General features: G+C 38.9%; 1 protein-coding gene across 5 annotated transcripts in view; it reads right to left on the bottom strand.

Moving 5' to 3' along the window:
- Window positions 1-14,898, bottom strand: part of zgc:158270 (uncharacterized protein LOC791213 homolog) — a 30,565-nt gene that overhangs the window by 1,149 nt on the left and 14,518 nt on the right. For all 5 annotated transcript variants that reach the window (XM_036584436.1, XM_036584437.1, XM_036584439.1 and 2 more), the window contains exons 3-12: window positions 9,632-9,766; window positions 7,434-7,538; window positions 7,275-7,325; window positions 5,788-5,844; window positions 5,542-5,634; window positions 4,780-4,918; window positions 4,346-4,473; window positions 4,202-4,258; window positions 4,034-4,105; window positions 2,144-2,575 (exon numbers count right to left, since the gene is read on the bottom strand). In XM_036584436.1, the coding sequence (XP_036440329.1) occupies window positions 2,144-2,575; window positions 4,034-4,105; window positions 4,202-4,258; window positions 4,346-4,473; window positions 4,780-4,918; window positions 5,542-5,634; window positions 5,788-5,844; window positions 7,275-7,325; window positions 7,434-7,538; window positions 9,632-9,766 (1,269 nt within the window). The remainder of the gene's footprint in view (window positions 1-2,143; window positions 2,576-4,033; window positions 4,106-4,201; window positions 4,259-4,345; window positions 4,474-4,779; window positions 4,919-5,541; window positions 5,635-5,787; window positions 5,845-7,274; window positions 7,326-7,433; window positions 7,539-9,631; window positions 9,767-14,898) is intronic.

Below are 14,898 nucleotides of genomic sequence, written 5' to 3'. Positions count from 1 at the left end.
ACCACTATGTTACTACTAGTTATTCTCTGAGATTTAAGCTGCAACAGGCCAAACAGCCCCAGTGGGGTTACATAAAATAAATAAATAAAATACTGTACAAAGCAATGAACATAATGATTATTCAACATTTCACACACTGTGCTGCACCACATCCAATTAGGCATAATTATTAGGGTGGGAATCTCATGATTACATTTCAACTCAGGAAAGCAAGATGTAATTACAAAACAATTCTCAACGCATCCAGATTTTTTATTTTTATGGCAGGCATATAATCCATCAGAAACAAGCAGTGAGCGCCTAGTTGAATCTGAATATAGTCTACACTATCTAATAAAACTAAACTAAAAATCAAAAAACTGTCAGCCAGGCAAGGTGGTTGTTAAAACCCTGTTCTTATGCAGGGTCATGTTTACTATGGTTTCTAGGGATGCATCAATACCACTTACCAGTCAGAGTACAATTACATATCACTGCTGTCTGAACCAAACCTTGTATCTCCAAAATGGTAACTTTACAGGAGAAGGAAAAAAAACCTACTTTACTTTAAATGGAAGTCAATGGAACCAGACTTTTTTCCAGGTCATTTTGGGTCTTTTCTATTAGTCCATTTATCATGAAATTTACATACAACATAAAGGGTAACGTGTATTTTCAAATTATGTCAAAAACTGAAAAACGTCAAAACTGGAGATACGAGGTTTTCTTCCAACAACTGAGATATTTAGTACTCGCCGATACAGAGTCTGATACCATACTGAGTAACCTGCTTAGAAGCAGTTGTTAATGTAAATGAGTGCAATGCACCTTAAAAAGGTAAATCATTAAAATCGAGCTGATTTTAAATGAAGTGCATTAGTTTGCTATGCTGCGTAAGTTCTACACTGGATCGAGTAGCGCTGTGGTGGTGAAGAGCTGGCAGAAAAGCGCTTCTATATGGCTGTAAGTAAAGTACAACTCAGTTTTGCTCCTCCTTTCTCAACAACAGTCTCTGTAGCACAGCAACAGCAGGAATCATATCCAAATCTAAAGCATCTGATGAGCTCATGTTTCGGGTTTTACGTCGTTTTGGGAGTATTTTGTTTGGCTGACTAAGCTGTGGGCGAATGTCCTCTGAAGCCCCACAAACTGTTTGATTTCAGAAATCTTGTTCTTTGGTGACTCTCACTGCAGGTTTGAAAAGACCGCCATGTACAGACAAAGCTTAAGATTTATATGTGAAATGCAGCCTCTACAAACAGCTCGGTCTACGGACAGTTTCATTAAACACGACACACTACGCTCCGAGTACTGAACTTAGAGAAACTGAGCAGCTCAACTAACACTGAGCACTGAAGCTAAAAGCAGGTGCTGATGGACAAGGAAGGACAATACGGTCTCTCTATTTTACAAAAAATTAATACCAAAAAAAAATAAAAAAAATTAATAAATAAATAAAAAAACCAAAACAAAACTGTATTACCATTTACCTCGCTATTGTATTCAGTCAAACAGAGTCACGTCGGCACAGAATAGCAAAGGCTGACTTTTTTTCCCCTCCTCCACTTAGTCGACCTGAATGTCCCTACCTGTATCGGGGAAGCTTTTGTGATTGTGTGTGTTTAAAACGGGCTAAAATCCACAGTGTATTCCTGGCGAGAATCAGCCAAATTGCAATGTTTGAAATGACCGACGGCTTTGTGTCCGACTGGATACAAAACGTAGTTAGTATGCATCCCAGTAAAAAGTAATATATTTTTTTTAAAGATTATTTCTGGATATTAAAGTCATTTGTCAACTTTAGAGGGCTGTTTGTTGGTGGACGTTTATTAAAGTGGACAGGCAGGAAATGGAGGAAAGTCAGGGCGAGTTTTTGTAATAAAAATCTGACGCAGGATCAGCCTCGGTGACTAATGCCATCATAAACAGGGGAGTGATCCGATTTTAAAATCAGCACTCCTACGTGGCAAATCTGCGTTAATACAGATGTGAAAAGAGAAAAATAGCAAACGAGAGGAAAGATGGGACAGTCAGTCTTACATTACAGAGGCTATTTCATGCCCTGAGTAAAAAGGGTAAGAGAGGACAAAAGAGAGAAGAAAATACAACACAAAGGAAAAGGAAAAAAAGGAAGGGAGGGACTTGGAGGCTCTAGAACACGTACCTGTTCCCAGAGGGTTTCTGCCACCTGGTCGATGACACTCCCCACCTCGCGGAACTCCCCTGAGTATTTTACATACGCCCAGGTGCACAGTGACACCAAGGCTACGCCCATTATCAGATTACACAGCGTCGCCACAGAGTTTATGCCGACGAAGCCCGTCACCAGTGAGATTATGTACATGGCGAACATTACGGCGAAAAGCGTGGCGGGCGTCCGCGCCGCATAGAAAATGTTCTTTCCGTCGTTGTGCTTGACGAAGTTTGCGTAAGCCTCGTCTAGCTCCGCCTCCAGCTGCTCCTGGTAGCGGCGGCAGAACTCCTCGCCACCCATCTTCTTAACTGCCCGAAACTGTTGTATGGACTTTTGCTTCAGGTCCTTGTGGATGCGCTCCAGGTCAGCAGGGGCGATGTACGGCTTGTCTCCTCCACATGCCTGCAGCACAGAGCAGGTGTCTTCAGTGAAACAGCTCAAAAACATAACATAGGCTTGTAATTTGAAATGTGAAACCCTACACAGCAAACGAGCAGTCACTGTTAGTAACTTGCCAACATTAAATCAATCAAATCAACCTTTATTTAAACTCTGAATACATTGAGGGAGACTCTCATTTACAATGCAGCCGAGTGATACAGGAATCAGGGATTGAGAAGTTGTACAGTAAAAAATAAATCAAAAATAATAATCATAATAGTAAAATTTAATAATAAGAAGGTACCAATAAACCGTTACATCAATAAACAATTAAAATTACAATATAGTAACTTATCAAGTAACAGATCAGATAAGGATAAAATAAATAAAAACAAACTAATGAAATAAAAAATAGAATATGTAAGACAATAAATTGGCAATAATAAAATAAAAAAAAGAATACTAATAAAAGAAACAAAAAATAAAAAGAATGATAAAAAGAAATAAAAGTAAAAAAGTAAAAAGTAAAACAATAGCTAAGACATAGCTAAAACATAAAAGGTTAAGTTAAAAGTTAAGTAAAATCAAATAAAGCAGCGTCAGGCTGTGTGGAGGTGGTTAGAGACAAAGTTTAAAATGTTCATGCGACACCAGAGAGCGAAGTTTTAGAGATTTAAACACGATGAACAAATGAAAGCTCAGGTAGCACAATGAAGAGTTCGCATCGCTCAATTATTGTTCACAACATTAGCATTTTTCTGCAAATTTAATTTCATCTGAGGAGAGACTTGAGGGAGGTACACTACCCATCAAAGGATTAGACACATCTATTCATAGAAGGGCTTCTCATATTTATACCATACAATTTTTCCTCATTTTAGAATAAAAGAGAAGACAAATTATGAAATAACATACAGAACTAAACAGTGATTCAAAAGAAGTCCATCATCTTTATGCACTCTTGGCGGTCTCTCATGTAGCTTCATAAGAAGCTACCTATACTGTCACTGTGAACACTATGCATCTCCATTTTTTCTATTTTTACTGCTGTAAATCACTTGAGTGCAGCTTTATATTGTCTACACACTCCATGGTTAACTGACCAATAAAGTGCTCCAAACAGACAAAATCTTCTTACATTAAATTACACTAAAAGTAAAAAATCGTTTTTGCCTTCTTCTATAAAGTTGTCATTTTGGAGATGAATGTTTTGTCATTTTAGACTTATATGTTGACCCTATGTTGGCCACTTTTTGGTGGGGATTTCAAAAAGAAAATAATTTAAAAACGTTTATTTTGGACATTAATTCACCTTCAAGTAATAACTTTTCAAGCATTTGATGAAAAGCCTGTTGATCAAAATGCCCCAGATCATGTATATCCAACCTTTTGAGTGATAGTGTACCAAAAACCCATTAAAACAGCTTCCAATGTGGTTGGAGACGACCTTAATTTGATAACTTGAGGCTTTTCACTTACCTCTTCCATGCTTTTGTTGTAAATGTCTTTCGATCCAGCAACTGCTGCAAGGTTGTTGGCCTCAGCTGTTGCCTAAGCATTAAAAAAAGCCCAATCAAAAATAAACAAACATAGTAATATGGTTGTAAAACAGGCCACATGGTTTGTAGGCCATGTCATGATAAATACCTGTAACATGGACTTTGGGTGTGGCAGCTCTTCACCTTGATAGATTTTCATGTAGGCCTGTGGTCAGAGAGGAGAGTAAGGACATGCAGATCTAAAATCTCTCAGGGCAAATCAACAGATAAACCATGAGATTTAAATACGTACTTTGAAATACTGTACAAGATCTCTACATGTCACTTTGGAACCTCCAATTTCTTTCTCCACCAAGTTCTCCGGTGCCAGCAGCAATGGGATGAGACTCACAAGCTCCTTCTTGAAGTCACCATCAATGTCTGTAGTAAGTGGTGGAGTAGGAGTGACAATGTATTCAAGGTAAATCACTACTCAAATTGCTATCCCAGAAACAAAGTTTAACAGTTTAAGCTGCTTGTGTTTTAAATGCTATACAGTCACAGGAAGCTCACATTTATTCTAGAAAACGTTAATAAATACAGCACCATAGTTACAGTGGTTGGTCAGTGACAGTGGCAAGTTCTCTCGAAACACATGCTGACAAGGCTTGTTTCACATTTGTCTCTAACTCCAGTTATCGACAGGCATCACCATCTCTCAGCCTCTAGGGGGCAGGCAAAGCTTACCTTTCAATCTGCCATCGAAGTGGGGGTTGGTGGCCACTTTCAGGCCTGGGTGAGGAAGCAGGAAGCAGCTGATGTTGGAGAAGCAGGAGTGGATGTGTTTCCGGACATTCTGCAACTCCTCATGCTGGTTTTGTTTCACCTAAGACGACATTAACTGGGTTAAAGGGGAATCCAACCAAATTTTCTAAATGTTCGCACAAGTCATGCATTAAGATGTAAATAAAGTAATTTAGAGGTTTAATGGGAAGTGAGCCCTTTCTAGAGAAAATTAATAGTCAGAATCACAATAGTGATGATAGTAACCAGACGTCTGCCTAAAGGCTACAGCACAGGAGTTTATTACATGAAATGGTTACAAATATGCTGTCTGATGCCCGAGACATTGTTTCATGATCCATTGAGATTAGATTTTGGCCTAAAATGTATTTATTACATAGCAAACAGGGTCATGCAGGGCGTTGTAAGGGAAATAAGTATCCAAAGAAAAACACTTTATATTTCACCATTCATCATTACCATTGAAAAACACAGATGATGTATTTAGGTTCACTAGTCATTTTGGAGTGTAAAGAAAAAAGGTTATAATTGTTCTTATCACTAAATTGCAGAGAAATTTTGGAAAAAAAAAGACACAACCCACACATAGTGAAACACATATGTAGCAGCAACCATGTTGAACAATTGCTCCATTCAGACAAACTGAGAAGTGGCCTCTTAACCACATTTAGCACTTTGTTGTTGCTACTAGAACAAAAGACTCACCTGCAATCTTTTCTCAAGGAACTTATTTCCTCCTTCCAGGCCATATGCATGCTCATACGGGTAACTCCAGTCTCTTATGAGAAACATTAGTGACTAGAAAGAGCAGAAAAATGCCAGATTTAAAATAAATAGAAACACTTTATTATACACAAAGTACTACAAGGTTTGTATAGACGCCAACAGATTCACACTGACAAGAAAACATAAATGCAAATGAAAGCTAAGACTTTGTACAGTACAACATACCTGGAATGGCTTCCGGTAGATTTCCTCCATGGCGAGTCTTCCATACTCTGTGAAGAGCTACAAGACACAAAACATGTTGGCAAACACCATGCAAAACAAGATATGAAGAACCTCATGAAACATGCTTGTACTGCATGTTTGACACTTAAGTGCCTAGACATGGAGGCTGGGGCTATTCACTATTGATCAGATGGCAATCAAATGCAAGTTGATGCCAAATCAAGAAGTGCTGCCAACACACTTGCAAGAAAGACATGCTGAAGTCCATCAACTTTAATCAACTCTAACTACTCTCTTTTGATTAAAGTTAGGATTAAGTGTTTCTGATGCAGCATTTTGCTTGTCTGGATGGACAGTTATGCTCCTGAAAAACATGCAAATCCTAAACGTTAATAAGGCCTTGATTATTTAAAAGTACAAATATGAAACATTCAATAGATTTTAAACAGACAGATTATTTTTAGATGATCAAAACCTGTACAAAACCCTTAAAACATTTTTCTTGCGTTTTATATTTTCCCCCTGAGGTCCACTTATAACGTGTGTGTGGTTTTACGAACTAAAAAGACATAATACATTTTTATATGACCATTTTCAAATTTCTTTTTAAATTAAACAGGCTGTTTGATTTGTGCCTTTGATACATGCAAATGATCTTGATTCTGACTGGCTGCCCTGTATTGTGTCTATTCAAATAGCACTCTAAGCTGAAACACTCCTTATAACGTCAGGATTAATGGGCGGGGCTAAACTGCTGCATGCCAAATAGGTGGATGTTTATAAATGCGTTAGTATAAACAGTTAATTCAAAACATTTGAGGCTTGGTTTTCATATCGCTGCTGTCGGAAGAAAACCTCGTATCTTGATTGTCGTTTTTCAGTTTTTGGCATCATTTGAAAATGCCTGTTGCTCCTAACATTGTACGTAACTTTCATAAAGAATGGACCAAATGAAATGACCCAAAAAGACCTGGAAAGATGTCTGGTTCCATTGACTTACATTAAAAGTAAAGTAGGTTTTTTCCTTCTCCTGTAAAGTTCTCATTTTGGAGATGAGAGGTTTTCTTCTAACAACAGCGATATACAGACTGGAAAATAAATGCTAAGTTTTGAAACTTTAATAATGTTTACATACATCATCAAACTCATTTTGCTTTTACATGATATAGGCTCTAAACTGTAGTGGTAAAACAGGTAAATGTCAGTTCCTCTCTCATAACTACAGAACTTTGAACCACATAATGTATAATCATTACTAAAAAGTCTTAAGAGAATGAAAAGTCATAAAATTTTCCTTTTGCATCGAGCGAAACACTATTAGAAAGTGGCTCTGAGGTGAAGTATTATATTAATTGATGTATTTTTCCCCTCCACATGCTGATGCATTGTGACAATCAGAAATCAGAAGACGTTTAGAGATAAAGGTCAATTTTGATTACACGTTAACTAAGGTGACTACCTGAACAAGTTACACAGTGAAGTCATACCTGAAGATGCTGAAGATCATCCTCTTGCACATTCTGAGACAAATTGTATACCTATACATACAACACATAAGCAGGAAAAGGAAGAATGGCAGCTTTAACCTTCTGTCAGTCAGAGAAATGCAGAATATTCCCTGTTTAAAAGCAGTTTAAAAGGCAGACCTGCACTGAGCTGGTCATGGTGCTGAGGGCGAAGAGCGTGGCGCAGTCTTTGATGGTGGACTGACTGTCGAAGGCTCCCTGGGTGTCTATGAGAAGCACAGCCACCTGTGGAGACACAGATGGTCATGACTGACTGGGCTGAAGGAGAAAGGAAAAGAGGTTAAATCTCATTCAAAACACAAGCAACCTAGCAAACTCAGCTGTGTGCAATACATATTCTAAAACCCTGACTTATAATTTGTCAAGTCATTTAGTTCCATGCAACAAATTCGTAAATGTTGCACTGTAGGGGTGGGAATCTTTAGGCACCTCACGATTCGATTCCGATTCAGAGGGCTGCGATGCGATTATAAAACAATTATCGATGCATCTCGATGCATCTTTTTTCTCTATACATGATTTCTATCTTCCTACTGTCTGAGGACTTGGTAGTTTTAAGGCAAAGTATTTGTAATGATCCATAATGTAAATGCATCATTACAAATACTTTGCTTTAAATATCTAAAATATATTTTATTAATAAATCAAATGGAAGTGATGTGGCAAGTGAACTAGAAGGCTCTCATTCAGAGACGCTGCAATTAAATATTTAGAAAATCTATTTTTGACACTTGCGAATCGATTCAGAATCGTTCACGTCCGCATCGCGATGCATCTAAGAATCGAGTTTTTCCCGCACCCCTATTGCACTGTGGTCACTGGGCGCTTCCAGGTCCTCAGGATTTTGCTTTCTAACACATGCAACCAGAAGTGAGCTTCTCAGGCAAGAAAGGACCATCTGAGTAAAGCTCACCCTTTACTTACATTCATTTTGGGGTGTTTTCATTTAAAAAAATGAAAGAAAAATCTGAGCCACTGTAACTCTGAACTCTGTTGATGTGTCTTGAGAGTGGACTTCGTAACTTGATCCAGAAGCCTGACAATCATTATACAGCTTAACAATGTATACTTATTCTTGTGTACTGTGTTATGCTATGCTACTATGTTATGCCCTAAATGACACAGCATTTTAGTTTCACTGCCTACATGTGGTTGACATGACGACTAAGTAAGGCCAACTAAACATTTGATCTCCTGTGAGGTTTCCTTGTGCTGACTGGTAACCCACACCACACAATTTGTCGGCCACTCCCTTGTGTTCATTATTTAAAAGGTAGCCTATTGTTAATAGTGGTAAAAACAGCAATAACACCCTGTACAGCACACTGAGCTGCATTATACAGTGGGGTCCAAAAGGCCAAGATCACATTCAAAATCTAGGATTTATTTCATTTAAACCAGAAAAGTTCTAGAGTTTCAAAAAAATAAGTCACAACAAGTAAAATTATTCAAGATCCCGCCTTACTTCTCATTATTCAAACGTAAGCACATTCGTGACATTGACCACGTTGAAGTGTTTGTATAAAAAGGTCAGATTTTATTTCTAAAACAGTGGAATGTCTTTCACTGAAGCTGGTGTTCAGGTGAGACTCAAGTGGATCAGAGGCTTTTGCACAACTAGTGGAGTCTGTGCCAGTCTGAGGGCATAACAAACACTAAGAAATTCAGTAAATTATGTAAATATGTAAAAGATTTTACTTTTTACTGAAACGGTTATGCTCATCAAAATAGTAAGGTAACTAAATCCTGTATCCATTTACCACCAATAGTCCCAGGTCAATTTTACTCACTCTGGTAGGCAGATTAGCAGGTAACACACCGATCAGGCATAACATTATAACCACCTCCTTGTTTCTACACTCATTGTCCATTTTATCAGCTCCACTTACTATACAGGTGCACTTTGTAGTTCTACAGTTACAGACTGTAGTCCATCTGTTTCTCTGCATACTTTGTTAGCCCCCTTTTACCCTGTTCTTCAGTGCTCAGGACCCCATGGACCCTCACAGAGCAGGTACTATTTGGGTGGTGGATCATTCTCAGCACTGCAGTAACATTGACGTGGTGGTGTGTTAGTGTGTGTTGTGCTGGTACGAGTGGATCAGACACAGCAGTGCTGCAGGAGTTTTTAAACACAAATTACTTTATTCTAAAATCTGGCTAAAGACTTTTGACTGTGTGGTAGAATAAAGAGGTAGCCTTGAGAAGCATGATACAGAGAGGCTCAAGGGCAAAAGCCTGTTAGAAGATGAAGCAATGATGGCAACGTTTTGCAGCTGAACATAAAGAGGCCGAGATAAACCTGCATTAAGTACTACCTTGCTCCCGTCCGGCTTCTTGACCACAAACACTTCGCTCCATGCCAGGATGCCCGTGGTCTCCCTCTCACAGCCTCCCCTCCAGGTGAAGCCGGTCAAAGGTTCCTCATTTCCACCCAGCCACGCATCAGATTTCTGCAGTAGTATAACACAGGTGTTAGAGCGACAGTGCAGCTTTCAGTCTTTGTTTTTCTGAATTCAGGATTAAGTCAGTCATTACATTGCAAACTTAGTCATTCAAAGTGGGCTGATGCGAGATCCGTCCCTTTAGATAAACTTAGTCATTTAAGAATACACTGCCTGATATTTGAGACATTAAGTGCGTATACATGCACTCAATAATCCCATCATAAACGGATTTCTGCAGTTATCAGATTATTCAAATGGTCATATAAACACTATACTCCGATCTAGAAATCCGACGAAGAGAGCTGGATTTTAACTCAGTAATCAGATTTCTCAGTGCATGTGAACTCTTACTCTGATTTCTTTTGGATTTCTCAGTCTGCGCATGCGAGAGAATAGACAGTGGATGTCGCGAGACGCAGCAAAACACTGTAGGAGCGGCGCTGAAACCAAACATGAAATAAAGGATTAGAATATTCTTCATCTTCTAGATGATGTACGTTCATATTTTCTGATAAACTGGCACGATGTTAATTAAAACGCTGCGTATGAGTTTTTTATGTTTACGTCACGTCGTCTTCTGTGAGTTTATTGGCTGGATGCAAAGCAGAAATCCAATTATCGCCTGACTCATGTAGATCCAGAGTTTCCCCATTATCTGATTACTCAAGTGCATGCAAATGTGTCGATTGGATTACTGACAAAATCTGATTTCTGCAGTTATCGGATTATTGAAATTTACTATTTTCCATTATCAACATTAAAAAAAAAAAGTAGGTAATGCAATCTTAATAGTTATGCATCTGTGGAACTCCATACAAGTTATTAAAAATGCAACCAAACCACACAAATGCAAGAGTGTAACTGATTTTCTGTGACGGCATGTGAAGCTAGCATCATTTCCAGACAAATGCAAAAATGTTTTGCTTGGTTATACGTGGCAACCACACTGGAACAACCCCTCCCATTTCTGCAGAAAGAGCATGTTTTAAGCACAAGTGAGCCCTTCTCGCAGAGCAAAAACCAAACAACCACAGAGGCGCGAGACATCGACTCCCTGATGTTGGCTCCACACTGAGGAACTGATGACTGACTTATCGCATCCATTGTCAAATAATGTCTCTTTCTAAACCAAAATGGGTTCTCATAGAACTTTACACATCTCAAAACTCAAAAAAATTAATTAAGAAATGCAATTACTTAATTTGAAACTAAAATCCAGTCCTCACTTAATGAAGACCTGTCCCCAGACAGTCACGGTGCGCAGTCATCATATGTGCATACTAATACAATTAAGAACAACTTAGGAAGACCACTAGTCAGTTCACAGACGATCTGGACATATATGCCATGACAGGGATGAGTGCCTCTTGTTTGTTAACATACTTGAGTGTTATTTTGGAAGTCTATCCCAAGATAACACTGTTCAGAGCTTTCAGGAAGAAACAAAAGCAGTCTCTGTGGCAAATGAAAGGCAGTGTTGCAACAAAAGCAGGCCACAGGCCACAGGCCAGGCACTGTAATAGCCGAATCAGCTAAAACGGATTAAAAAGAGTTAAGGAAGGCAATTAGCATTTGGATGCTTTGAATGGTTTTGGAGAGAAAAATGGAAGACGTAGCTAAACCTCTGCAGCGTAAGACAGAGCAAAAATGTGACAGGCACAAGTGTAAACCTACATGTTGTGCCACCCTAGCTTTCCCTTAACTTCCCTTTTTCTATACTAGCCCTAATTAACAGGCATTGACAACGCTTAAGGGGGCTCAGAAAGGCTACATAACACCAAGGCACAGGACACTTACTGATAGCCTAGCATAAAACTAACCTTACTAGTAAATGTGCACCACAAAGTAAGCATTCCGTCCTGCTAGGCACTCCAGCCAAATATGATGTAGTTCAAGATAGGGCTATTAAAATAAAATCTGATGTATATGAAGATACTGGTTGAATCCTATGGAAAAAAAAATTGCATATTAGACTGCATAAAAATCAAATGCTTAAAGCAACCTCTACAGCAGCTCCTAGTGTTCCAGGCCAATCAGTAACATTATGAGAAATGACGACTACCACACACCAAACGGTGGGAAGCACTGGGAAGTGCTGACCATAAACAACAAAAACAATTTTTGTCCTTAATTAGAACTATATGGGAATGTCTGCAACCATATGCCAGCTTTTAAGCAGCTGAGTCATTCTGAACGAATTGATATGTCTACTTAAAAAGGTGAATATGACTATATGCTTACACTTCAAACACAGATGCTTCTTAGTAAGCTAACTACCAAAAAGAAACAAAAGAAAAAAAAAAAACTACAAGGTAATATAGAAAATACATTTTACACTGTTAATGTTTCAATAGGAAAAATCTGACCTGACAATAAAAAGCGCTTTGTTTAAAATAAAGTCTCTAAAATGATTACAGTGGCTATAGTGGGTCCCTATGAAACATCATCTTCAACAACAGAACATTTCGTCATTCAAGGCAGTGAACACCATAGTTATTCTTTGCATGTCAGCATGCTCACAAGGGCTTTCTACCTCAGTTTTGTTGTATTTCAGTTTCAGACAAACATGTACATGTAGTGAATACAATAAAATAAGATAAAACATACATTCCTACCATCACACACTCATATACATATACACACACACGTGAACCTTACATTGTGCAAAGTATGTGTCTTAAGTTAAAGTGCTGAGTGCAGCAGCAATTAAAGGGTGTATAGTGGCAAAGAAAGAAAACAGTCAGACAAGTGGGGCAATAAGGCAGGTAAATAAGATGCTAGAAGAAACACTGGTCTGAAACCTTCGAGGCTCCCCGGGACGGCCTCACTGGTGATGCACCGTAGTTGCGGTGTGAGACTTTCCCCACCACTAAGTACTCTTTCCAGGCTAGTTAAGTGACTTTATACTGAAGTCAGTGAAATTCCCCTTCGCTAGCTGTGGGAACCGTGGGGCTTGTGTGTGTGTGTGTGTGTTCTGTGTTATGTAATTTTGATTATGTATTGATTGTAAAGCATCCTTGAGCATGGGAAAGGTGCTATATAAATAAGTGATGATGAGGATGATGGTTTAAAATCTGTGTGATTTACTTTTAGGGACGCTTGATAATTTACAGCAAGTGGCCACTTGTGAATTTAGAAAACAGAACATTGATTTGGATGTCTGATGTTTACTTGGATATACTGCAACATGAGAGGGGCGCACCACAGCACCCTAATCAGTCTATCAAATCAGACACAGAGCCACAGCGTCTCTCTGTACTCCCAACAACCACTGGAGCCAAAACCCCAAACAGATGCCCCAATTGTCGGACCCCTGATCACAAGGAAGGCTCAGAGTGGAGGGGCAGGATTGGCAATGGCCTAATGAGGAGATACTGGTTCATTTCACACCATTAGCACACATGCAGAAAATAACCTCTCCCAAGACACCTGACCTAAATGGGAAGCGCTGTGGGGAGGACAGGGGCAAAACATGCAACTGGTCATGAAGGGGGTGGGAGGGGGGCTGTTGGGGGAAGCAAGCACTGATTTCCATGTTAATACTGATGACGCTGCTATTGAAGCAGCCTTTCAAACGGCTCAAGACAAACGCAACATCTTTAGCCTCTGTATGTTTTAATTAGAAACGTGCATTCAGACTCATTTTTATATTCGACAATCTTCAAGACTGATGTTTCGTCAAGAGCAGCTGATATTAACATACTGTAGTTCTGACTCAAAATGAGTAAAATGGTGCTTAAAACAAAGAAGCATCATGAACAATTTTGCAGCAAGTAGAGGCACATTTTTAAAATCAGGATTTATATTTCACAGGCCAAGAGAAATATTTTGGCGCCTGTAAGTAAAACTGCCAGGTTTTTGCATCATATAAAGCCCATGTGTCAAACACAAGGCCTGTGAGCCGAATCAGGCCTGTGACAAATTCCTATTTGGCCTGCTAAAGTTTTGTAATTTTCTATTAATATTAGCTTGTTTCTCAATGCACTGCACTACAGTCCCCAGCATGCACTGCAACATGACATGTGCTCCGACTCTCATACCAGTCACATCACCAAACACACTAACTGCATTTCAGCCAATATAATCACTTAACATCAGCTCAGCAGCTCAGAAATTAAGCCCAAGTATTAATGAACTTGCAGCAAAGAAATTATGCCAGGGGTCTAGTTCAGGCAAATAGGATGGTTTAAAAGACCTAGATCCTGTAATGTTTCAAGGTCTACCACAAAGTGCTTATATTTTACTGTTGAAGTTTTTGCATATTTTTTTTAATAAACAATGGTCAGTTCGGTTTAGCAAAACGTTAATTAAAAATAAAATAAAAACAGGTGTTCTCTGGCCCATGGATTTGTTGAGATTTATTAATATGGCCCTTTTCGTGGCTGAGTTTGACACCCCTGATATAAAGTTTGCCCCCTCAAACTGGCTAATGAGCTAACGCCAAAACTAGAACTAACCAGCTCAGCAAGAGATGACTCAGGGGTCTCTACGTGATGATTTCTCTTCAGCTGATGATGTGCCAACATGTTAGATTGTCAACGTAACAACAGAAGAGAGATATCTTCACAGTTTTGGTTGTAGTAAATGCCAGCTAGATTAGTCAGCTTAATTACCGCAGCATCTCTGCCTTTACAATTACGTCCTCAACGCACCCACGTTAAGACTCTCGTTCTTAGGGCTGGGCATTGATATAAATACCATCACTGATAGCTTAATTTTGACAGATTCCTTTTACTTTTTCCTTATACTTTTTATATATCTTCTTTAAAACTACAGCCCGTGAGTGGGCAAGCCTTAAACCAAAAATTACACGTGAGGTGCTTCAATTGTGTGTATTTACTGACCTTAATGGACTGCAGGCTAATCAAGATGCACAGACAATAACAACACGGTTACACAATGCGACACTGACAGCCAATAAGCAGTATGGATTCTGGAACAAGCATGTATTTTGGATCATGGAAGCCAAGGATGACTTGAAATTTGGTACTGAATGACAATTTCTCGATACTCTGTAGTACTGAAATAATTCAGTCAGTACCATTACGGAATATTCAGTACTGAACGCCCATAAACAGCCCATAATACTTAACCATGTTCCACTAAAACTGCCTTTATGCTAGGGATCAGAACTGACA

This window comes from Colossoma macropomum, unplaced genomic scaffold (assembly GCF_904425465.1).
Source record: "Colossoma macropomum unplaced genomic scaffold, Colossoma_macropomum, whole genome shotgun sequence".
NCBI classification, from domain to species: Eukaryota; Metazoa; Chordata; class Actinopteri; order Characiformes; family Serrasalmidae; genus Colossoma; species Colossoma macropomum.
Note: the sequence above shows the minus strand (reverse complement) of the source record. Positions and strands in the feature narration are given on the sequence as shown.